The sequence below is a fragment of the Pieris brassicae genome, chromosome 5 (genome assembly GCF_905147105.1).
Source record: "Pieris brassicae chromosome 5, ilPieBrab1.1, whole genome shotgun sequence".
Lineage (NCBI taxonomy): Eukaryota > Metazoa > Arthropoda > Insecta > Lepidoptera > Pieridae > Pieris > Pieris brassicae.
Window position 1 is genome coordinate 12,427,642 of NC_059669.1, and position 22,995 is coordinate 12,450,636.

Consider the following 22,995-nt stretch of genomic DNA (forward strand, 5'->3'; position numbering starts at 1 on the left):
GAAATCCAAATTCAAATCGTACAGCTATTTACTCATGTATTTGTGCTTCGATGACCGTCATTCATTTGTTTTATTCTTCTGTTTTTCCTGTTTGCGTCACTCATTTTACAAAATGGAAAACTTAAAGTATCGCATTATTTACGAGTACGAGTTCCGCCGTGGCACTAGTGCTGCGGAAACGACTCGAAGGGTGAATGATGTGTATGGCGGTCATGTTTCAAAAGAAAAGACAGTTCGTTTTTGGTTCCAAGGTTTTCGTTCTGGAAATTTCGACCTGCAGAACAAGCCCCGTGGACGGCCTGAGACCCAAGTTGATAGTGAAGTATTGAAGGCTATTGTAGAAGCGGATCCATCGCAAACCACGTCCGAGTTAGCTGCAGGCTGCGGTGTTAGTGATAAAACTGTTTTAATTCACTTGAAGCAAATTGGGAAGATTAAAAAGCTTGAAAGGTGGGTACCTCACGAATTGACTGAAGCAAACCGGCAAACCCGCGTCGACTGCTGCGTTACATTACTGAACCGGCACAATAATGAAGGTATTTTAAACCGAATCATTACCTGTGATGAAAAATGGATTCTTTACGATAATCGGAAGCACTCAGCGCAATGGTTGGATCCTGGCCAGCCAGCCAAATCCTGCCCCAAGCGAAAATTAACCCCAAAAAGTTACTTGTAAGCGTTTGGTGGACTAGTGCCGGTATTGTTCATTGCAGTTTTTTCAAATCTGGCCAGACTATTACGGCTCATGTCTATTGTCAGCAATTGCAAACCTTGATAGAAAAGCTAGCGGCTAAACAACCTAGGCTGGTCAATCGCTCCACGCCACTGCTACTTCACAACAACGCTAGACCACACACTGCACAACAGACGGCTACCAAATTAGAAGAGCTTCAATTGGAATGTCTAAGACATCCTCCGTACTACCCAGACCTTGCTCCAACAGATTACCATTTTTTTCGAAATTTGGACAACTTCTTGCAAGGGAAAAAATTTAACTCTGATGGGGCAGTCCAAATTGCCTTCACAGATTTTATTGATTCCCGTCCGACTGACTTTTTTAGTAAAGGGATCAATGAACTACCTTAGGTTCGGATGATGGAGATGGCAAATGTGCATAGAAAACAATGGTTCATACTTTGATTAATTAAATATATTATATTTAAAAATATTCGACTTTTTGTTCCTCCCATACAAAACGCCAATTTCATATGTAAGGACCTAATATTAGGTTCGGTGGCGGTTTTTGTATGGATAATATACAATATATATTAAGAAATGATAACTAACCAATTTTTGTATGGATTCATTTATAAAGCTCTAATAATAATAAAGTATCTTTAGATTGTATTGGGTAATCTTTATTATCATTTTGATTGAAATTGCCGAAAGCAAATATTTATCAACACTTATTTGAATTAATAAATATTTATACCGAATCCGCGATGAAAGCCACAATCAACCGAAAAATTTAAAATTCATTTTTTATAACAACCTCGACATGCCACTTCGCTTATGTAGATTAAATATCCCATATCCCATGATTTAGCAAAATTATTTACTGGACTTGAACGCCTAATTACCAAAAACAACAATAATCTCTAGGCCTCAAAAGTTTCGTGATCTTTTACATAGTAGTTGATCAGGATTCTGTGACGCTCGCCGTCGAGTTTAGGTCTAGAGCTGGTTTTCTCACGATATACTTCATCGTATGCTGTATAAAAAGAAAGGTTCGTTGGTTCTGGATTTCAGGGTTGAGAGACAGACGTTCCACCTATACAGTTCAAATGCCTATTTCAATTCAGGATAATCTAGAAAAAAAGTTAACAGATTGCACGATTAAAAAAACATAACCTATTTTTACATTGTTAAGTAAATAAAAAATGTTAATAGCAGTTCGTAAACGTTCATAAATAAACAGATGCAATGATGTTTTCAGAACATAAACAGTATTGAATTAAGTTCTATTTAAAAAAAACATTAATTTAAATGATACTACAGTTCCATATAATTAAGGGTACAAAAGAAACATTTTGTTATATGTGTTCTGGTTGGTCTTGTCCCTATATCGCTTAGTTTTAATCTGTAATACGACAATATGTAGGTATGAGTACAAAAAAAAACTGGGTGATGAAAAAGTGTGAGAGAGAGTGGCGGAGAGTTTATTGCCAGTTCTTCTCTTCCGTTATACGGCCTTGATTTGAGAACTGGCAGTAAATGTAAAGAAGAAGTGTATATTTCTTTTTTATTGACGTTCATATGTGTTACCTATATGAATAAATGATTTTTGAGTTTGACTTTAACGTTCGTCCGCTCTTGAACTTAGACGAGAATTACTTTACTTTACACTAGTAAAGCAGTAAATTTTAGTATAAATAATTATCTTTTTACTAAAATATTTATAAGTTATAAATATCAAATGAAACGTCTAATTATTTTTTTTCCTTAATAAAATTTGACAGGTAAGCAACAGGACATGTATTATGTTACCAATTACCTAATTATTTTAAAATATAGACTATATTTGAAATAATTCTCGCTTATATTCAAGAACCGGCGCACGTTGTAAGGTGGTAAATTTTAAATTATTTTTTGAGTGCTGGCATTTTTGTTAAGACCGCCAGATTCTAGCGTTCCAAATCACAGTCAAAGTTAGCCGCCCAGAGTACTCGGAGTGCGTGAATTTGCATAATTTCTGCGTCGTGATTTCTTCAAGTGATTTATTCATACCCCATGTACTGTAACTTTAATTACAAGGTAGATGTGACTATTTCATAGGAATATTTATTAACACATTTTTATTCTTAGTTACGAAATCATGTTAAAATGCGGCTACTTTTAGTCGTTTAAGAAATATCTCAACATTCCGTGTCATATAAAAATTCAGTTATTGAGAATAATAGTAGTTAAATACCTTAACTGGTAACATAGGAAGTAAATTGGCAACGTTAGGTACATTACTATCTCCAAGGGATTATGTATACATTACCGAATGTGCAAAGATAAGTGAATTAATTTTTAACTATCTAATCTATTTAAATTTTTACTTAAAATAAAATTTTCGTTTTGAAATTAAATAAAAAGGTATCCACAATTTATCAATATCAGACGGCACTATTAATACCTAAGTAATGTTAATTATGTAACACCTACACTCAAGACGATGTGGCCAAAGTCATAGAAAAAGTTTTAGACAGACATTTGGAGCAGCTTAAACTTAGTAATCGCTACGGTTTCCAACAGTTTGAACAAAAATCCGGCGTTAAAAGTATTACATTAGGTGGCCATCCAGTATTTGCTCATGAAAACGAAATGAGAGTAGCATATACCTTTAAAGTTTTGGAAAAATTGAGTTTTGCTATGCTAGCTATGTAGAAAAGAAGTATTTTTTTTCGTTGAACGCTATGTTACCTCAGTGTTCCAGGACTAGCTTGGTTAAATTCTGAAAAAGTCATGGTCTTTCTCTAAAAAAAATCTCAATCGCTTGAACATTGTAAAAATAAACATACTGACACGAATATTATCCCAAAAGAATCCCCGTCGTGCCAATCTGTCGAACATGGCACAGACAAAGAAAATATCACTGTTTTAAGGCCCTATATCCCAGCACGAATTTCTGTATAAGTCTCTCGGGGTGGATTGCGGTACGCAATAGACAGCACTGAGCCGGCCCGTAATAACAATTGGTTATGTAAAACATTAATTAATATAATTTTATCATAATTTTTTTTTTAATTTATTACTTGGCTTGCGACAAAATAATCGTGTTAATTTCAAAATCATGGTCCATATACATTTTCGTCATAAAATGAATTCTTATTTAAATCGTGTATCGACCATTCAAAATGGATACATAAACTACTCAACTCCGCCATATTATATTTTTTCCATTCGCCAAACTTCAAGAAACGATGACAAAAATGGGAAGAAACAATGTGCTTTTTTGGAGGTTGGCGACCATATAGGCCCTTAACGGCCGTTAGTCAAAAACATATCCCCTAAATTTTATTTAATGGAAAATTTGCGTGGGATTCGTGGATGGGTTAAAACTGAGATGGCGAAAGTTTGAGAACGTTTGTTTCAATCTTTCCCCGTTGGGTTAAGATTGATGTATATAAAAATAAAACAGTTAGCTGTATCTTTGTTTAATAAAGGAATTTTTTCACTAGTCAGATGTGAGTTTTTAAGTCACTAAAAGCCAAGCCAAGCTAGTTTTGAAGGACTTAAAATCGTTGACATTAATTTACGACGAGATTAAAGAAGAAAAGAATTGGAAAGAAATTTAGAGAAAAGATTGAAAATCTTTCCCTGTCACGTTTTCATCTTTACCCTATTTTCTAGTCGCATCTTTATTTTTTTAACTTATTTTCTCTGCTTTAGAACAGATTAATTAATATGTTTTTGATATGATAAAAAGTACCTTTAGTTTTTGCTCGTTACAAAGCTATTAATTACTACAGGTTAATATTTAAAGCAAATGGATCTTAAATATTCAATCGTACGCGAGTATCACCAGCAATAATCGCCATAGCATTATCGTATCAAAATGTTTACATACAGGCAAGAACTAAATTCTCACCTACGACTATGTCATACAAGAATCGCCGATGATTTATCGCTAGGCGATAATTTCCTGCGTCTGTTTACACATCGACATTTTAGTAAGAAGATTCTTACTTACGAGAATCTCGACTAGTCTAAACACGATCTCGTTTGACATTTTTGTATGTTCATACGAGTATCGTACAAATCGGTTTGAACCGTTTTGAGTGCGAGATGTTTCATTCGAGTTTAGTGATTACTAGGGTATCGATTTAAAAAATGACACAAAAATCCTTTAAATTTGGCGCTGCAGATAATATTAAGTTATATTTGTGTCTACTACTTTATAGAAGTTACGAGTGTTTGTGGAACACGGAAAATGAAAATTAACCCAACATCTTGTCTTCCGTTTCCGTTTTCGTTTAATTAATTCTTGTCTTAGAAGAGCAGATATAGTTAAAATACTCTCATGCACTGCACTGATAGCAACTGGCCCAAAACCTCGAAATACGATTCTCGATACGACACGATACGAACTCAGCTCATCTCATAATAAAACCGTTCAATCTTCCCCCAACTCACTCTATTTATAAGTACAAATCAAAACTAATCGATATAAAGACAAGACCAACAAGAAGAAATATAACAAAACGTTTCTTTTGTGCACAAATTAATTTATTGTCAGAGTTGAATTATTCGTTTGTCGAGATTATCGCGGAGCTAATGTTCGGCGATTTATCTTTTGGGAAATCCAAATGAAACACTGTTTATTGCTTCTATTTCGTAATACTTATTTTTAAACTTATCATTGGTCGCTACGGACTTTTATTTCTCGATCTGATAATTATTTAGGTAAATTTGAAATTTGAATTATGAATTAAAATTTGGCACGGATTCTCGTAAACCATATCCATGAAAAAATCTACAGTACATTCGAATAGTTAAAATGATCAAATAATAGTTTCAAATTTTTCAAAGAAATTAAACGGAACATACTTCGTTCGTTTCGAACACAAATAATGAACCATCCCTACTTCCAAACAATTTCTTGACATTCTAATAAATAATACTATTAAACATTCAAAAAAATCTTTTATGAATGTAACAGTGCTTAAATCAAGATCTGCATTATATCAAGAACATACCAAATTTAGATTTAAATACAATGAAATTTGAAATACAAATAAAGTATTTACGAAGAAATCTTGGTATCAAACTTATAACTCTGTAATATATTTATCAATTCACCTCTAACATCTTAATGTATTATAGCGCCACCTAGATTATATTTTTGAAACTACTACAAAGTTGATTAATGCTAATGAAAAGATTTTGTTACACTTTGTTATTTAAACACAATTATTTCACTTTATTGCTATTAAGTAAGGAATTTCATAGTACTAATTTACATTATTAATGCAATAAGCGAATCTTAACAGTTAAGCTACGACATAACTTTGAAAACTGAGAAATGATAAATGACAATTGTCAATCTACTTAAATTAACAAGTTGCCAACTTCGCGATATACCGCCACCATCTCTCTTTTGCTTTGACATTTCGTTCAAGTAAACGTTTATTTTACGGCACTACACGTTTCGTGTCATAAGACTTAAAGTAAGTTAAAACTAATTAAAATAAATATTAAATTGCTATTTTAGTGTCTTTCCGTGCATTTAATAAAGTTGAAATATGTTTAAAGTGAATAAATTACCAAGATTAACTTGGATGAAAACTGCGCGTTAAAATATAACCTTATTTTATGTATCTATGGATAGTATTATTTAGTGGATTTCACGAATCTTGTAAGATTCAATAGTTAATCCGTTACTTAAATTTCAGAATGCGTTACGTGGCCGCGTATTTGTTAGCCGTTTTGGGCGGTAAGGCGTCACCAGCCGCAGCTGATATCGAAAAGATCCTCAGCTCAGTCGGTATCGAAGCTGACTCCGAGAAACTGAAGAATGTTATCTCGAAGTTGGAAGGCAAGACAGTCGATGACTTGATCGCTGAAGGTTAGTTTTTTTAGATCTAATTCATACCATGTGTTTACATGCTTGTAATTTGAAACATACAGGTCTAACCTAATACTTGTGCGATAACATTTATTAAAATGTCAGTTTTCATGGTATATCACTAAAAATTACCATGAGGTAGCATGGTGTGGTGAGATACAGAAGACTGCTTTATAACTAAAGCAGTAATTTTTGTATCCTTGTTTAGTAAAACACTCGCCAACCGTTCCTTTTTATGTTGTATTAGGGTTAAAGCTTAGCTAAATCCACCCACCTTATGATGATATTCAATAAACACCATCTTTCGGCTGAATAGCATTGATGTTAATTTCATATCTGATCTTAATATTTAAATGTCCTTTTTCATAATAAATTAAACACAGTAACAAATAAATAAAAAAATTTAGGGCGTGAGAAGCTCTCTTCGATGCCGGCTGGTGGTGCAGCGCCGGCCGCTGCTGCAGCTGCTGCCCCTGCTGCTGCTGCTGAGGACAAGAAAGGTTAGTAACAACTAACCTAGCGAGGTTACCTTATTTATGTACGATATGTGGTTAATTTATGCTTCAGGCATAGACTTATTTTTTCACATTGTTGAAACGAAGGGGGGTATACATATTTATGGCAAAATGTGGAGGATATCTTATAACTTGTTCACTTCTAAACAAAATTTTTAAAGTAAATTATTATTTTACATGATGATTAACTTTATCACCATCTTTCGACTGAGAAACAGTGCTGTTATTTACATGTTGCTGATGATGCTTAAATTTAATTTGTAATTTACTTTCAATGAACAATATTTAATATTCCCAAAATTTGCAGAAGAGAAAGAGGCAAAGAAGGAAGAATCTGAATCTGAGGATGAGGACATGGGCTTCGGTCTCTTTGACTAGATACAACCAACAGGTATAATTGTTTTTATTTACAAAAATAATATGTTGTTATACTTTTTAAGATATTATTAACGTATCATTGTGAAGCATGGCTAATCTAAAAAGAAACAATTTTACTGAGAACAGTATGATTTGGCTATAATATCATTCATAAAAAAAACCTGACTTGTTGATGTGGCCAACTTCTTTTAGGGTAAAAATTTCAAAAACCAATCATACCAAAAATACCATGAAGGTTCTATGCATGGTTGAGCAAATTTGTAGACTTCGTACATCTTGATTAACATTATTTCAAAGTCGCATCTAAACTGTTACATTTAATTTGATCAGTCCGTATATATTATTTAAAATACTCTTTTTGTTTCAGCTGACGCGGAGTACGCGGTTTTTATTCCAATTTTTGGTATAAGAGTAACAGTGAGAATGTTTCTATGAAATATATCTTGCTAACATATTCCTGATGTTTTATTAAACCCATAGTATAGAATTTATCCCTTGCCCCGGCGTCATAAAAGCAGAATTATTATTATTTTTTTCAGGATAAATAAAAGGTTCTTTTATTACTAGGATACTAGTGCATTACATATTCAATATATATTTCATTTTTTTTAAACTAAAATATAAATAGTGAAAAATAACTAAATTTACATATTAAAGTTATTCATCTAATTATACTGAAGAGCTTTTTTGTTACGTTTACGATTGTTCACTATTTACACAGAATTGTGGACGACATAGTACGTACCCCACATAACGACGGCATATTTTGACGAATGTTTAGAACGTAATAATCTATTACCATTATTTTTTGAAAAATTTGATCTCGGTGAAACAGGAATTAATTACCACTCTTCGTTTTTAAACTGTCGCATTAACTTTTATGATTACCCTATTTGATAGTATTACAATATAATTTAAAACTATTTATGGTTGTTGCTATCGATTTCAGGGGACACATTACATAACAGACTATTTTGTGCACATAGTGTCCGTAGAATATAGAAATCGCCGTTTTTTTTTTTTTGCTAATACATAGCCCATTGTTGGCAGAATAGTTTTCCAAGTAATTTATCAAATATCATCCTACAAATTATACTAAAAAAACAAGACTTACGGTGACAGCTAACGTGAAGTCTAAAAATCAGTTCTTAGGCCCAAACGAATGTAGCTTTGCTGGATTATAAAGAAAACCACACTAAATATTTTAGTTTTCTACTTTATTCAATATAAATCATATTCAAGTTTGTATACATCATAATGGAGTAATCTCGCTATTTATTAAAGATAACTCATAGGATATAATAAAAAGATAGGCTGTATCATAATTAAAAAAATGGTTTGTATGAGTAACATTGATAAATAATATATATTAAATCTTTAAAAGCAAGTATGGACTGTTGTTTACATAATACAATGTATCAACTAGTTCTTTAACGACATTCCATTGTCTGTTACATATATCGAACCAGTTATTCCCTTAGCCTTCTCACTAGCTAGGAATAAAGCAAGATCGGCTATTTCTTCTGGCTCAGATATTCTATCCAGCGCTGTCTTCTGCTTAAAAGCATCCCACGGAATGGGTGTGCCAGTATTTTCCAGAATATCAGTGCGAACTGGCCCAGGGCTTATTACATTGACCCTCACTTTATGAGGCGATAGCTCGAGGGCAACATCCTTTGAGAAATGGTTTAAAGCAGCTTTAGAACACGAATACATCATCAAAGATGGTACGGAGGTTGTCCTCTCAGCGCCAATACTGGATATATTAATAATATTTCCTTTTGTCGCAATTAAATGTGGAGCGGCCAATTTAGTCAAATGCACAATAGCTTTGAAATTAACGTTCATTACTTCGTCGTATGACTTTAATATATCGCCCAGTAAAATGCTACCCATGACAGACGTTCCAGCATTGTTAACTAAAATATCAATTTTACCAAATTCCTTGATGGTTTCGTCGACAATTCGTACTATGTCTTCCTCCTTGCCTAGTTCTGCTTTGACAATAAGAGGATTTTTGCACCTGGCTGCCACGGCATTTAATTTGGTTTCATTCCGACCGACCATTACTACTTGAGCTCCTTCACTGCTAAATTTCTCAGCGATTGCGGCTCCTATACCAGAGCTCGCGCCCGTCACTATCACGACTTTCTCGTTGAAACTCATTGCACTAAAAGTTATCAATACGTGTTACTTCGACAATCTTCTACGGGACACTGAACGGTGAATCAATTATATCAACGAACGCGGGGATTCGCCTTGAAATACGTGTAGTTTACTAAACAAGAAATTAATCTAGACACTTGCTCCGAAACCATTCGCAAACAAGTACTACATGTAACTACTATGCAGTATTTGTTTAGTATTGAACGAAATATTTGACGCTTCCAAAAATAAATTGTTACGTAACTACTGATAGACTCGTACGGTATATTATCGTGAAGGAAGATTAGATCCTGAAATATATTCGTAAAATAATAACTAATATTAAAAAAAATTGAAAACCAAAACTGAGTAGGTACATCAATTACAAAAATACAAAGGTACTTAATGATAGTTTTATAATTTTTTTAAGGTAAACCTATCTTATCACAGCGTAAATCGCTAAAATCGATAAATGATAAGTGTGTTGGAAATATTTCATTTGAAATTATTATATGTATTAATGCACATTATCGCATATATTTGGTGCTGATCGATCATTACAGATATATATATCTACCAACTATACTGATGACTATCATTCTTTCCTTCAACTTAATGTATTTATTTTTTACCGGGATTACTTACCTAGACTTTTTACCAAGTCGTGGGATTGTTACTAGAAAATCATTTAGAAAAAGACAATAGTTTTTAATGTGATTTATTACTCAAAATCTCCTGTTTTTAAAAATATACACAGTACCAAACATTATTTGGTTGATTTTATAAGGTATATTTAACTTTAAACCTGTTAACTTTGCCTTTATCATAAAAAAATTACTGTACTGTTATTTTTCATGCGTTTTCAGTCAATTTCAAGCTTTTTAAATGACCCTTCCATGCCGCCAAATATGTCTGAAATAGTTTTTGGCTTTCCTTTTCTCAGCGCTTCTGTCACTCGTTTATTGTTTTCATTTTCAAAAAACGCTTTATTAGCCAGTAACTTGTTTAATACGTCATCTGAAAAGAAATATTCTTAGTTCTGTGAATATAAATCGTAAATGGATGAGAATTAACGCTTTTGAGTCATGCATTCAATGCATTTTTATCTGCAGACAAATTTAGATTACTATCGATATTTTTATAGTTAGATTAATAATCTATTGGATAAATGTATTATTATCGTTTGCCCTATGAAAATGTCATTTTACGGTAACAATCAAATAACTTATATTAGGTCCTTACATATGAAATTGGCGTTTTGTATGGGAGGAACAAAAGTCGAATATTTTTAAATATAATATATTTAATTAATCAAAGTATGAACCATTGTTTTCTATGCACTTTTGCCATCTCATAGGTAGTTCATTGTTCCCTTTACTAAAAAAACCAGTCGGACGGGAATCAATAAAATCTGTGAAGGCGATTTGGACTGCCCCATCAGAGTTAAATTTTTTCCCTTGCAAGAAGTTGTCCAAATTTCGAAAAAATGGTAATCTGTTGGAGCAAGGTCTGGGTAGTACGGAGGATGTCTTAGACATTCCAACTGAAGCTCTTCTAATTTGGTAGCCGTCTGTTGTGCAGTGTGTGGTCTAGCGTTGTTGTGAAGTAGCAGTGGCGTGGAGCGATTGACCAGCCTAGGTTGTTTAGCCGCTAGCTTAGCTGGTAAGGTTTGCAATTGCTGAACATAGACATCAGCCGTAATAGTCTGGCCAGATTTGAAAAAACTGCAATGAACAATACCGGCAATAGTCCACCAAACGCTTACAAGTAACTTTTTGGGGTAAATTTTCGCTTGGGGCTGGATTTGGCTGGCTGGCCAGGATCCAAACATTGCGCTGAGTGCTTCCGATTATCGTAAAGAATCCATTTTTCATCACAGGTAATGATTCGGTTTAAAATACCTTCATTATTGTGCCGGTTCAGTAATGTAACGCAGCAGTCGACGCGGGTTTGCCGGTTTGCTTCAGTCAATTCGTGAAGTACCCACCTTTCAAGCTTTTTAATCTTCCCAATTTGCTTCAAGTGAATTAAAACAGTTTTATCACTAACAGCACAGCCTGCAGCTAATTCGGACGTGGTTTGCGATGGATCCGCTTCTACAATAGCCTTCAATACTTCATTATCAACTTGGGTCTCAGGCCGTCCACGGGGCTTGTTCTGCAGGTCGAAATTTCCAGATCGAAAACGTTGAAACCAAAAACGAACTGTCTTTTCTTTTGCAACATAACCGCCATACACATCATTCACCCTTCGAGTCGTTTCCGCAGCACTAGTGCCACGGCGGAACTCGTACTCGTAAATAATGCGATACTTTTAGTTTTCCATTTTGTAAAATGAGTGACGCAAACAGAAAAAAAACAAATAAATGAAGGTCATCGAAGCAAAAATACATGAGTAAATAGCTGTACAAATTTGAATTTGAAATTCCTAACCAAAGAGGAGGTATTTAAGGTCAAAGTGGCCAGTACGACAAAACGCAAATTTCATATGTAAGGACATAATATTATTTACCTACATAGTAATAATAATACTAAAAGCTGGTTTTAAAAGTCTGGACCCTGTGGCAGTGTATGGTGTGTAGCTTTAATGCTGGCAGCATTTCGTCGCTGTATTGCGATACTTATTCGTTGAGCAAGGAATGCACTATCTCTGGCTTCACAGGTACTATGTACCAGGCGCCAACTTAAATCTTTAATTAGTGCCTGTACACTTGAACCCCACGGTCTCCCAAGAGTCTCTACTCCAAGGGAAACAAAACCAAGGAAAGGAAGGAAAGACTCTTCTGGTATTTGAGCCAGTTATCTTTTATATATGTTAGAACTAAATAAACAATTACCTTTGCATTCCAAAATCGTTTTGAAGTTTCCACCGGAATCTTTCGGGAGAGCTTCAATGGGGATCCACTCCTGTAAAGTATTTGATCCAGTAGTATGGACTCGAAGCGTTTCCATTAATTCCTTCTTCATAAACGGCTTCATCATTATTAAGAGTTTATCCACCCAGGATGGAGCATTAACAAAGTGCATGCCTTTTAATCGTACTAACATTGTTTCCTGAAAGGAGAAAACATTAAAGTAACCTACTTGTAAGTACTTCATTAGCACTCTGAGGCTGTCAATACAATGGTTACCATAACCAGAACGTAACCAAGGCTTTTCTGATATATACTGTATATATAAATACTTTATTTCCAAAAGGTAATAATTTAAATTATATTTTGAAAATTACGAAGAGAATTTAAGAATTATAAACTCTTCGTTTAAAATTATTAGTGTTGTATTTGTAATTAAGAAGTAAATTATAATGTATTAGTGCAGATTTCATTTAGGGATTATTTACTCTTCAAAGCTGACTAGCGAATTTGCAAAGACGCAGGACGTGCTCAATTGCTCAAAATTCGTAAGAGGGGTATCATAAACTCTTGCTTTGAGATAACCCCATAAAAAAGTCAGCTGGGGTTAAGTCGAGAGATCTGGCAAAAAAGTTATGAAACATGTCACTTAATCTCGTCACCTGCCAACCGTTGCATCTCGGTCATTCTCGAAGAAAAATGGAAACGATTTTCTGCACCGATCGATATTGCACACCATACAGTAACTTTTCTTTCTTTCTTTCTGATGTTTTTGTTTTGGATTACTTGATGACCAGTAACGGCAATTTTGAACGATTGGCGTTTGGGATTGACCCTTCGAGGTGAAAGTGTGACTCATCACTAAAATAAACATTGTCCGTACCATATTCCTCTTAAAAAATCTCTAACATCTTCTAACAGTAATTTTTTTATGGTTTTCGTCTTCTGATTGGATTTTTTTGACTATTTGGATTTTATAAGGATTTAATCTTAAGTCTAAGGACAAAATTCATTGAAGACTTGAACGGTGGAGGCTCTAAGAGGCAGCATATTTTCATCGAATGCTAATGGATAGTCACTCAACGAAAACTCATTGAAAAAGTACTCTACTGCGTACGCGCGATGCGGGCCGGACCACTACGACATAGTGATTAAAAAATCCGCACACTATCACCTATGGTCTACCGAAGGTTACTCCCCTCCCGCTAGACCCGCGAGTTACCGAGAAATTAACACTAACAACTGAGACACATTTTATAACTATAAATTTGTATTAATTTTGAAACACAAAATTACATTATCATTACGCACTCAATAATTTTGCAAGACCCAGAACCAAGGATATCACACTAGAATGCTCAGATATAAAAATATGTAAATTACCTGCAAATAATATAAAAACTGTTGTAGACTCTGCAAGTCAATCCTCGCCAGGTGCCCCAGAGACATTCCTTCGAAATCTATCACCATAAAAAATCCTGGCCAAGTCCCTTCCTCATACTGCCAGAGATCTATCACCATCAATGTAGCCCTGAAAAAGTTTCTTTGCTCAAAACTCTGTTAAACCCTTACGGTTCTTTTTATATAAGACCCCTAATAGCCTATCAGGAAGATGTGAGCGAGAAGCCAGGCTGCACGCGAGTGCCAAATCTCTCCTTTCCTAAAAAGGGAATTAATTTGCTTAAACTAGGTCTGGTAGGTTTAACGTATCTCGCCGGTCCGGGAATACCACTACTCCGGAAATATCCGAAATATATAATATAATATAATGATGCGAGGAAATATCCGAAATATATAATATAATATAATGATACGAGGAAATATCCGAAATATATAATACAATATAATTATACTTAATGGCGTTTTGGTGCCCGCGTCACCCCTTGTCCTAATTATCTCACTGACATATTTGACAACTCTATGACAGAGTTTTCAAGTTGTGATATGTGCCCTAGCCGCTTATCAGATAACCAGGGTTACGCACGCATACGAACCATCGCACTCGATGGCCATCTTGGTCTCCGACATATAGGTACTGCTATCGTGAGGTTTCATAAGGTCAGAGTATTGATCATCGTAGGTCCTTACCCCATCAGAACCGAAAAACTAATTACATATTTAATTATAATTTTTGTTTATTTTATGTAATTTTCATTTTGTATTTACGGGATGTCAATTTACAGACACCAACTAGCGCCAGGACAACTACTTAAAGTGACGCGGCGAGTGTGGGTGTCGGTCCAGTGTTCGCAACTGCCGGGTGCGACTTGGAGCAACACATTTATACAAGGATGACTCTGGAGCAGTTAGCAAACGTATTATTAGGAAAAAGCTATCCTGCTGCCTGTAATAATAATAATAATGTCGAATAAGTGGAGCGGCCATGTCTTCCGCAGCACTATCAAATATTGTAGATTATAAAATATTCCTAATATGATAAAAAACTCATGATCGCCAGCCAAAAAAGCTGCAATAATACTATGTCCTAATCATAATTAAAGAATTTAAATTCACATTCTAATTAAATCTAGAAGGACAAAGGTTGTATTATGAAACATTAAGTTTTATTATCATATAATAATTAAAATCGTTCCACGTAATAGATATTACATTGGACAAGTTTTTATCGATAATTCAGACAATTCTTTACATGAATATAAATCTATTTCATATCAGCATTGACTACATACCCTAAAACACGATAACGAAGTTATTCCGACCGCCAAGGATACATAATATATGTATACAACTTCTCGGCCTCCTGAGGCCGAGTCAATCCGAAGTTAGACAGTTCGAGAATCCTTCTAGGTATAAATAAGAGCAGGCATTGCCTTCCTACACACGTAAATAGTAATAAATCATTTATTTGCAAGAAAGTATTCCATTTATATCGATCACTTACAAAAATCCGCAAAATCAGCCACTCTAAAATAGTTCATTAAGTCATATAAAAAGAACATCTGTCATAATAATAAGTCAAGCTATTTATAATTAATGGCTGTCAAACTATGATCCAAATAGTCGCCCACGGTACAAAGGCAACCTGCCTTTAAAAAAATGATTACCTTATACTTTTGTTATTTAAAATGTACTGTGCAAGTGATTCCAACACCTGCGTTCGCACTTTTTAAAATATAAATAAAATAGAAACTTACTTTACAGCTGCACTGAACACAAATAACTTCGGCACATAGTTTATCAAATGTGAGTAAAAAATAGCGTTGCCTTCTTTTGTGCGTGCCGGTAGAGGGCAGAGCAATCTGAAAACGAAAATGGAGGTATAGCAAAGCATCATCATCATCAATGGCTATACAGCACCTCCTCAAGTATGTTTTGCCATCGCAATCTATTTCGTGCTTCTTACGTCCAACTTCGAACCTCTACGTTTCGAGGTCCTTGACAATTCCATTCTACCAACGCAGCCTCGGTCTACTGCTTTTCTCTTGCGACAAGGTAGTTCTGTAAGCACCTTGGGGTTCTGTCGTCCGCTATTTGTTGCACGTCTCCCAACCACTTGAGCCTGTTACACTTTATGAATTTGATGATGATCGCGTCATTAACAAATAACACAAACAAAACTAAATTAGAGTAACAGGTTGTATAGGATTTATTTTATTTGTGTATTCTGTTCTTAATTGCAACATATTTAATATTTAATCATCTAATTAATATATGAAAATCTACGATAGCTAATATTAAAATAAGGTTTGTTTAAAGTTTAAAGTCGCCATTATCTGTGTGGTATTGTCCTCATTATATTGTAATAACAAGGCATCTTTCTTTGAAAATTACCAAAACGTAATTGAACAGAATAGTAGGTAACGTGTCCAGAACTCTTGTTAAAAACTATCAGGAACTATAGAACTATTGTGTGTGCTTTTGTGCTTTGCTGGTAAGTGCTCTACTAACTTCACACACACACTGTAGGTACCTATAACAATGTTTCGTTTGTACGAAATACTTAAGCAGCGCTCCGTGGTCGTATTTCGAACTAACCGGTTTGTATTGTAACTTTAATTTTTATTAATGGAATATCTATGTATTCGAGCTGTTGACAACTTAAATCATTAAATTTTGTATTGAACTAGAGCTTTATACATCATATAGTAGTTTTCATATTCGTTTATAGTTCTTATATTCTTCTCTCTTGTATTCTTTAAAGTTTCTATATAACTAATCTTTAAATTAAAACAATTAAATAAGTCATTACGATAATGCTTTTCGCCTTTTTTAGAAATTTTAGAAAAGAAAAATAACTTACGCTGTATTACAAATTTGTTCCACGTCTTCCACTCTTCTGTTCTTGAAGAAATTCGTGAAGAGTGTGCGTAGAGTGTAATGTAGATCTAGCACTTGCTTGGTGACCCCACTACTTCTCTCGCAAGAATGATAGGCACAAATAAGATCTAAATCTGGAAAAATATATAAGTTTACTAATCACTACTTTATAAATTTCCTATTTTAAACTTTGACTTATTTGGCAAATGGTACGCAAAAAACATAAAATTTGGTATTCGAAATTAAAAAAAGGAATTAAAATGACTAGCTCATTCTGGATATGCATAGTTGCATCCACAATTTAAAATCGATTTTCGTTTAGTTATTAGGTTATTTTTTTATATCTCTCGGTGTTTGTTGTTGGACTATAAGTGCTTAATACATTATTTATTGTATAGATTATGGAGTCGTTCTAGACCAGATGAAGCTAAGTAAAATCACACCGTTATTCAAAATAGGCAGCATTTTTGACCCCACAAATTTTAGAACCATATCTGTGCTGCCAGCGTCGTTCGAGAAAATTATTCTTGATCAATTATTGGTACACTTTAATAATAATAAACTTATGCATAGCCAGCAGGATGGTTTTACAAGAGGTCGGTCCACAGCCGATGCTGGCATTAAATTAATTTCCGAGATTTAGATGCTTGAGATAATTCTCACGATGCCATTGGAGTTTTTTGCGTCCATCACGAAATCCTAATCAAAAAACTTCAACACTATGGCATTGGCAAAAAAACGCTAAGTCTTATGGCATCATACCTGAGTGATAGAATTCAAAAGGTACTGATGATACTTCGCTTTTATTCAAAGTGAAATGACGTAATCCATCACTTGAGAATGTAAAGAAAATCTATTGGTGCACATGGCTCGAAGGGTGAAGTAAAACATCGTGAGGAAACCGGCTTGTCTTAGACCCAAAAAGTCGACGGCGTGCTACAGGCACAGAAGGCTGATCACCTACTTGCCTATACGATTAACAAACGATCATGAAACAGATACAGAATCTGAGGCCCAGACCTAAAAAGCTTTTAGGTTGCCACTGATTTATTTTATTTAAACGATCCTAGTGCTTGGATATGAATTACTCCTGTATAAAGAGGTAACGCGACTGAATCTCTCGGCTGCACTTTCAGAATCTGGGGCGATCATCACGACTGTTTTAATGTAAAGTGGGAAGAAACCGTGATCCATGTGGTATTAAATTATTTCTGTATAATTAGTATTATTATTATGTAGCCAAGTTCACATTTCAAGGATCGTCATGCTCGCTTAAATGTCATTGCTTGTGGCGGCTTCCATGCGTGGGGTTGTCTCTCTTCCTAAAATATTGCGAGGGGGCCGATGGCTGGCCATGTATGATACTCGTGAACGGGTGCTACTTGTTCGTACAGTTTGTACTTGGTCGTACTTGAATTCGTGTATGCGGTGATGTTATTTCGACTATGTATTTGCGTGCTCCTATTTCACCATGCCTCCTGCTGATAGAGGTTCTTTCACAATCTGAGACAAATCTTTGTTTTTAATTCATTTTTTTATTATTTATTACTTAAGATGTCATGTGGAACATGGTGTAATGATTACAGCTCCTAATAAACGTTGTGTAATATAAAAAATAATAATTTTGCAATTAAAAAGAGTGGCGGAGAGTTTATTGCCAATTCTTATCTTCCGTTCTACGCCCTTGATTTGAGAACTGGTAGTAAATGTAAAATTAGAAGCATTTAATGTATTTTATTTTTTTGACGTTCATAAGTGTACATTGTGTGAATAAATTATTTTAGACTTTTGACTTTTGACTGTATTGTATTTTATTTTGTATGTACCAATGTATAAGTGCGCCGTTGGCAAGCTTGTATAAATACATAAATGTATGGTTATTCTACACAGAAAACACAGACAGTACTTCACTGTGCACAGTGAGGTAAATCTTTTATACAATTGACTAGATAAATGTTATTCGAGAATAAACGCCTTTGCTAAATGAGTATCACAATCGGAACTTAAACAAAGATTACAGACTTAAGGAATTCTCTCCGAACTTTAAACATAGGTTTTAACTCTAACTGCGATTCTCGTAGATCGAACACGTATTGTATTTTGACGGATGGGAGTCACACTTCGCTGAATTTTACACTAATGTGCTTTCTGTCTAAGAGTCTAACATAAGGATGATGGGTCGCATTATTTATTATATGAGTGGTAATAGAAATAAAAGTATCTTGTCTATAGAATAACAGAGCAGTGAGAGCCTAGTGGCTTCAGCGCGCGATTCTAATCCCTGAGATCGTCGGTTCGATCCCCTGCTGTGCACCAATGGAACACCAATGTGCTTTCTGTCTAGGTGCGCAAAAAACATTTGTTCTAACGGTGAACGAAAACATTATGAGAACACCGGCTTGCGTCAGGCTGGTCACCTACCTACCAATTAAAATTGGCAAATGATCATGAAACAGATACAGGAATCAGAGGCTCAGACCTATGTTGTAGTGCCATTGGTTGTCATCTGTTTTTATACATATTATTTTTACAGTTATTTTAATAAAAATAAGTAATTATTACACTATTTGCTGTAGATATTTATGCATATCATTTTCTTTAATATGAATAATTATATATTGAATTGTCATTTAACAGTTGTTTGTGATGTTAGAATATTGAATTATTCGATTTTCCCTCGCCGCGAAAAAGAATTTTACTAAGATTATACCAATGTAATAATGCCGTTTACCTGTTATGTATTTCTCAGGCAAATGTGGTTGTGTTTTCAACCATTGTCTCAGCTCTTGGACATCGCTGGGGCTGATTCCTGTCTTCTTGTTGTACTCCTCTTCCAGGGGAAGCTGTTGGACCTCTCCTAATACCATTGTCTAAAGATACTGTAATGAGATACAAAATACCTTTTAATAATAATAAATCAAACACTGTCTGTTTTTTTTGGCTTATTACTACATCTCTATTAGCTAACATTAAGAATTAAATCAACTTTACTAAAGTATACTTAATTCAAAATTAATTGTGTATTTTTAAAGTGAATCATAACAAAAATTATAATTTGTGTTTATGTGTGTTTAATATTCATATCTTAATTTCGTAATTAATTCACTTGTCTTTCCGTACAATTAACGCGAAAAGTCCTTCAACCCATCATATTCCGTAGAGTCGTCAAAACAAATCAAAACTATTTTTTGTTGTACAACTATTGCGAATAAATGTATTTATTTATGCTTTAATGTACACAATAAAATATTATATATATATTATATATAGTTATTTCAAAATATTTCATTAATATATTTTTTCTTTACACACTTCACATTTTTTATACTACATAAAAATACTTGAAATTTATTGAGATTAGCGCAGCCTCATTAATTAGCTACAAAGCGTAACCTAGAACGTGACGTTTACATAGACACGGAATAGTTCTCATAATTTTAAATTATTGTAATGTAATGCACAATCATCACACAATTTACAAAAAGTTCATTTACATTAACACATATAAAGCCTTATTTTACGTTTTTGTTTTAATAAATGCCAATTGCATGGGACAAATATTATGCATTATGTCATAACATGGACTTTTTGACGGAAAGTCGATTTTCCATTTAAGTTTTATAGTTACTACACATATTTCATTCAAAGGATGCATTCCAAACACGACCGCGGTGCGCATCTAAAGTTCTCCAAAAAAATATATCGTTACGATTCTATTATGATTTGATTTAAAGTAAAACTTACTGTTGTTTTTCTCGTAAAACAAATCACTTTTGAAGCACTCCACTCTGGCTGATACCATGCGGTCGAATGAAACTGGATTTTAAATTACCGCTCACCAACTGTACTCATATTTTTAGATATGTTTGTCATGATTGCAAAAAAAATACTAAACGTTGAACTGTCCCTTTGGTTTCCTTTTGATGTATTTTTTTTTATTCTCGCGTGTAGTTTCCCTACTCCCTGTACTTTCCTTTTACTTAAAACTGTTAAGTTAAAACTTTTGCCATTAAAAAAACGTTGAACTGATTATTAAGTTTATATGTGGTAGAAAAGAAACAAAAGATGTAGACTTTTAAAGACCGTTTTTACACTGTTTTAGTGTTTATTTATTTATTTAAAAATTTACTTTAATTTGGATCAATAAATATAGTTATATTACAATTCGAAAGCAAAATAAGCTTTTGACCAGATTTTTACAATCCTTATTGTACTATGTAATGTTTATAGAATGTATATCTATCTTAATTAAAGACTGGCAAACAGCACTGAAGGTCTATAGACTTGGTAACCTTTTTTAAATCTTTATGAATACATGTATATATGTTAAACCTGTACAAGTTTTCGAGAACCAGCAGTGAAAGTGGTTTTGTTTTTTCGAATTAGCCTTTGCAAGCTCGTACATTTTAATATTATTCTTTAAGTTATATTATAGTTTATTCTTTAAGTTCCACCAGGTCTTGGTGACGAAATATAAATTTAAAGTTTGTGATATAAAATATATGTTTTTGTAAAACCGGTAATTTTGCGTTGGTAATATAATCTAATATATGAAATTCTCGTGTCTTGGAGTTTGTAATTAAGCTCTTCCGAAATGGCTCGACCGATTTTCGTGAAATATCGTGTGCCGGCTAGGTCTGTCATTCGGACAACATCTATTTTTTATCCCCTTAAAGTTTACTTTAGACAAATTTAAGTTTTTATTTTTTTAAGATACAGCATACAAAAATATATACACCCTTAAGTTTCACCCCTCTTCAATCAACCACTATTTTTATTTCTTAATTAAAAACTTATGACTTGAACTCTGAGGTTTATATAGAGTAAAATTCACAGAAAAACCGAACAGTCTCTGGGGTGGATAATTATTCTTTGAGCGAAAGAACCAGTATTATCTACCAAGTCACTTGAACCCCATGGCCCAAGAGTCTCTGCTCCAAAAGGAACAAAATATAAATTGGTTTAATAGATAAATATTACATGACTGCTGGAAATTATTACAGTAATTATTTGCAGTGACTATTCAACAAAACGTACCTGTAGTGTGTGTTTACATCTATTATATGCCATTATACAACAGGACATGCACAATTTGTCTATTGCGTTTAAGAGAGAACGGCTATTTTTAATTATAAATGCTTTTATATTATTCATACAGTTATATCATTGCCTATCATAACATGGGCCAGAATTTACATCTAGGCTCTGAATGAAAGGACTTTTCTTTCTATGTGAGCATTTAACACTAGTCGTACGGTGGAGGAAAACCCACCCAGAACTCGTCGGATGGCACAGAAGGCTTATCACGTACTTGCCTTATATAAAACGTAATACTGACAAAAGAAATCTGGCTAAGACCAAGTGTTGTAGCGCCAATGTTTTTAATGATATTAAAACGATTCAGAGAGGAGACTCAACGCTCACTGTGTGTCAAAGTCCGAAGTCCGGTTACCCTAAAGGTACTTATAATGTTAAAATGTATGCTACATCACTCATTATCTCTTCCGTACTCATAATACAAACAAATTATTCATATACGTTCTGCTATTTCCGTATAAGTTTAATTTAAAAGAGGAAAAGTCCATATCCCAAATATTCAGTTTTAAATCGTGGCTTTCAAATCTTTAACATTTTAGACCTTAACTCTGAATTAGTACGTTTAATAATAAGAACGTTTAAGGAATCTTGTGGTGGGGTAAGTGGGATTTACTCTCTGAACTGACAAACAAAAAGTAGGTGTTTTTTTATGTATCAATTATTACGTCACGCAATTTTTGGTGATTCTTGACCCCCCCCCCCCCCCATGAAACGCGCCGTAACGTTTCTGTTTCCAATAGTAAAACGCTTCGTGACTAATTCCAGTGACTCTTAAAACCTAAAACTTACCATTATGTGGTGTAAAAACAATATTAACAATAACGCGTAATTCAATCCCCGCCCCAAATCGTAACGTTTTACAAAAGGACCTCCCCCTTCCAAAATTCGTTACGTTATACTTGAACGCTCCATTAGGAATCAAACGGGCAGGATGCTTGTCGTTTCTTATGTTAAGTGATACCGCCGCCCATGGACACTACATTGCCAGAAGACCCGCATTTGTGTTGCCGACCTTTTAAGATATGGTACGTTCTTTTCTTGTGTGACCCTAAGTTTCAAAATGGTTTAGAACTACTTCAGTGTACAGCTGGCTCCCCATAGTGCGCGGCAAAAACTGGTAACAACGCTCAGTTGTAGAACGACGCACGTGGAGGTATAACGGATGAATGTTGGATGTT

At 34.1% G+C, this 22,995-nt stretch overlaps 3 protein-coding genes and 1 non-coding gene across 4 annotated transcripts; 2 read left to right on the forward strand and 2 right to left on the reverse strand.

Annotated features, from left to right (window-relative positions):
* The first annotated feature begins 6,035 nt into the window (after positions 1-6,035).
* LOC123709873 (60S acidic ribosomal protein P2) lies at positions 6,036-7,900 on the forward strand. Its single transcript, XM_045661462.1, has 5 exons — positions 6,036-6,155; positions 6,381-6,553; positions 6,961-7,053; positions 7,376-7,459; positions 7,814-7,900. The coding sequence occupies exons 2-4, from the start codon at positions 6,382-6,384 to the stop codon at positions 7,444-7,446; spliced, it is 336 nt and encodes a 111-aa protein (XP_045517418.1). The 5' UTR covers positions 6,036-6,155; position 6,381; the 3' UTR covers positions 7,447-7,459; positions 7,814-7,900.
* LOC123710518 lies at positions 7,241-7,320 on the forward strand. The gene has a single exon (XR_006753841.1). It is a non-coding gene; the product is annotated as a small nucleolar RNA Me28S-Am982 (small nucleolar RNA).
* Positions 7,901-8,644: 744 nt separating the features above from the next.
* LOC123709872 (17-beta-hydroxysteroid dehydrogenase 14-like) lies at positions 8,645-9,943 on the reverse strand. The gene has a single exon (XM_045661461.1). It carries the CDS (start codon positions 9,610-9,612, stop codon positions 8,869-8,871), a length of 744 nt encoding a protein of 247 aa, XP_045517417.1. The 5' UTR covers positions 9,613-9,943; the 3' UTR covers positions 8,645-8,868.
* A 367-nt stretch (positions 9,944-10,310) lies between these two features.
* Positions 10,311-20,524, reverse strand: LOC123709870 (alpha-tocopherol transfer protein-like). The gene is made up of 7 exons (XM_045661460.1): positions 20,465-20,524; positions 19,452-19,599; positions 16,704-16,854; positions 15,598-15,702; positions 13,826-13,973; positions 12,428-12,644; positions 10,311-10,608 (listed from the first exon to the last, which is right to left on the reverse strand). Exons 2-7 carry the CDS (start codon positions 19,585-19,587, stop codon positions 10,454-10,456), a joined length of 912 nt encoding a protein of 303 aa, XP_045517416.1. The 5' UTR covers positions 19,588-19,599; positions 20,465-20,524; the 3' UTR covers positions 10,311-10,453.
* Positions 20,525-22,995: the final 2,471 nt, after the last annotated feature.

Bases quoted from the DNA above. Each gene is read 5' to 3' on its own strand.
- LOC123709873 (XM_045661462.1), top strand. From the start codon at position 6,382: ATGCGTTACGTGGCCGCGTATTTGTTAGCCGTTTTGGGCGGTAAGGCG. The intron at 6,554-6,960 runs GTTAGTTTTTTT...AAAAAAATTTAG, and splicing joins CGATGACTTGATCGCTGAAG to GGCGTGAGAAGCTCTCTTCG. The intron at 7,054-7,375 runs GTTAGTAACAAC...CAAAATTTGCAG, and splicing joins TGCTGCTGAGGACAAGAAAG to AAGAGAAAGAGGCAAAGAAG.
- LOC123709872 (XM_045661461.1), bottom strand. From the start codon at position 9,612: ATGAGTTTCAACGAGAAAGTCGTGATAGTGACGGGCGCGAGCTCTGGT.
- LOC123709870 (XM_045661460.1), bottom strand. From the start codon at position 19,587: ATGGTATTAGGAGAGGTCCAACAGCTTCCCCTGGAAGAGGAGTACAAC. The intron at 13,974-15,597 runs GTAAGTTTCTAT...AAACTTTTTCAG, and splicing joins GTGTTCAGTGCAGCTGTAAA to GGCTACATTGATGGTGATAG. The intron at 12,645-13,825 runs GTAATTTACATA...TTCTCCTTTCAG, and splicing joins AGTTTTTATATTATTTGCAG to GAAACAATGTTAGTACGATT.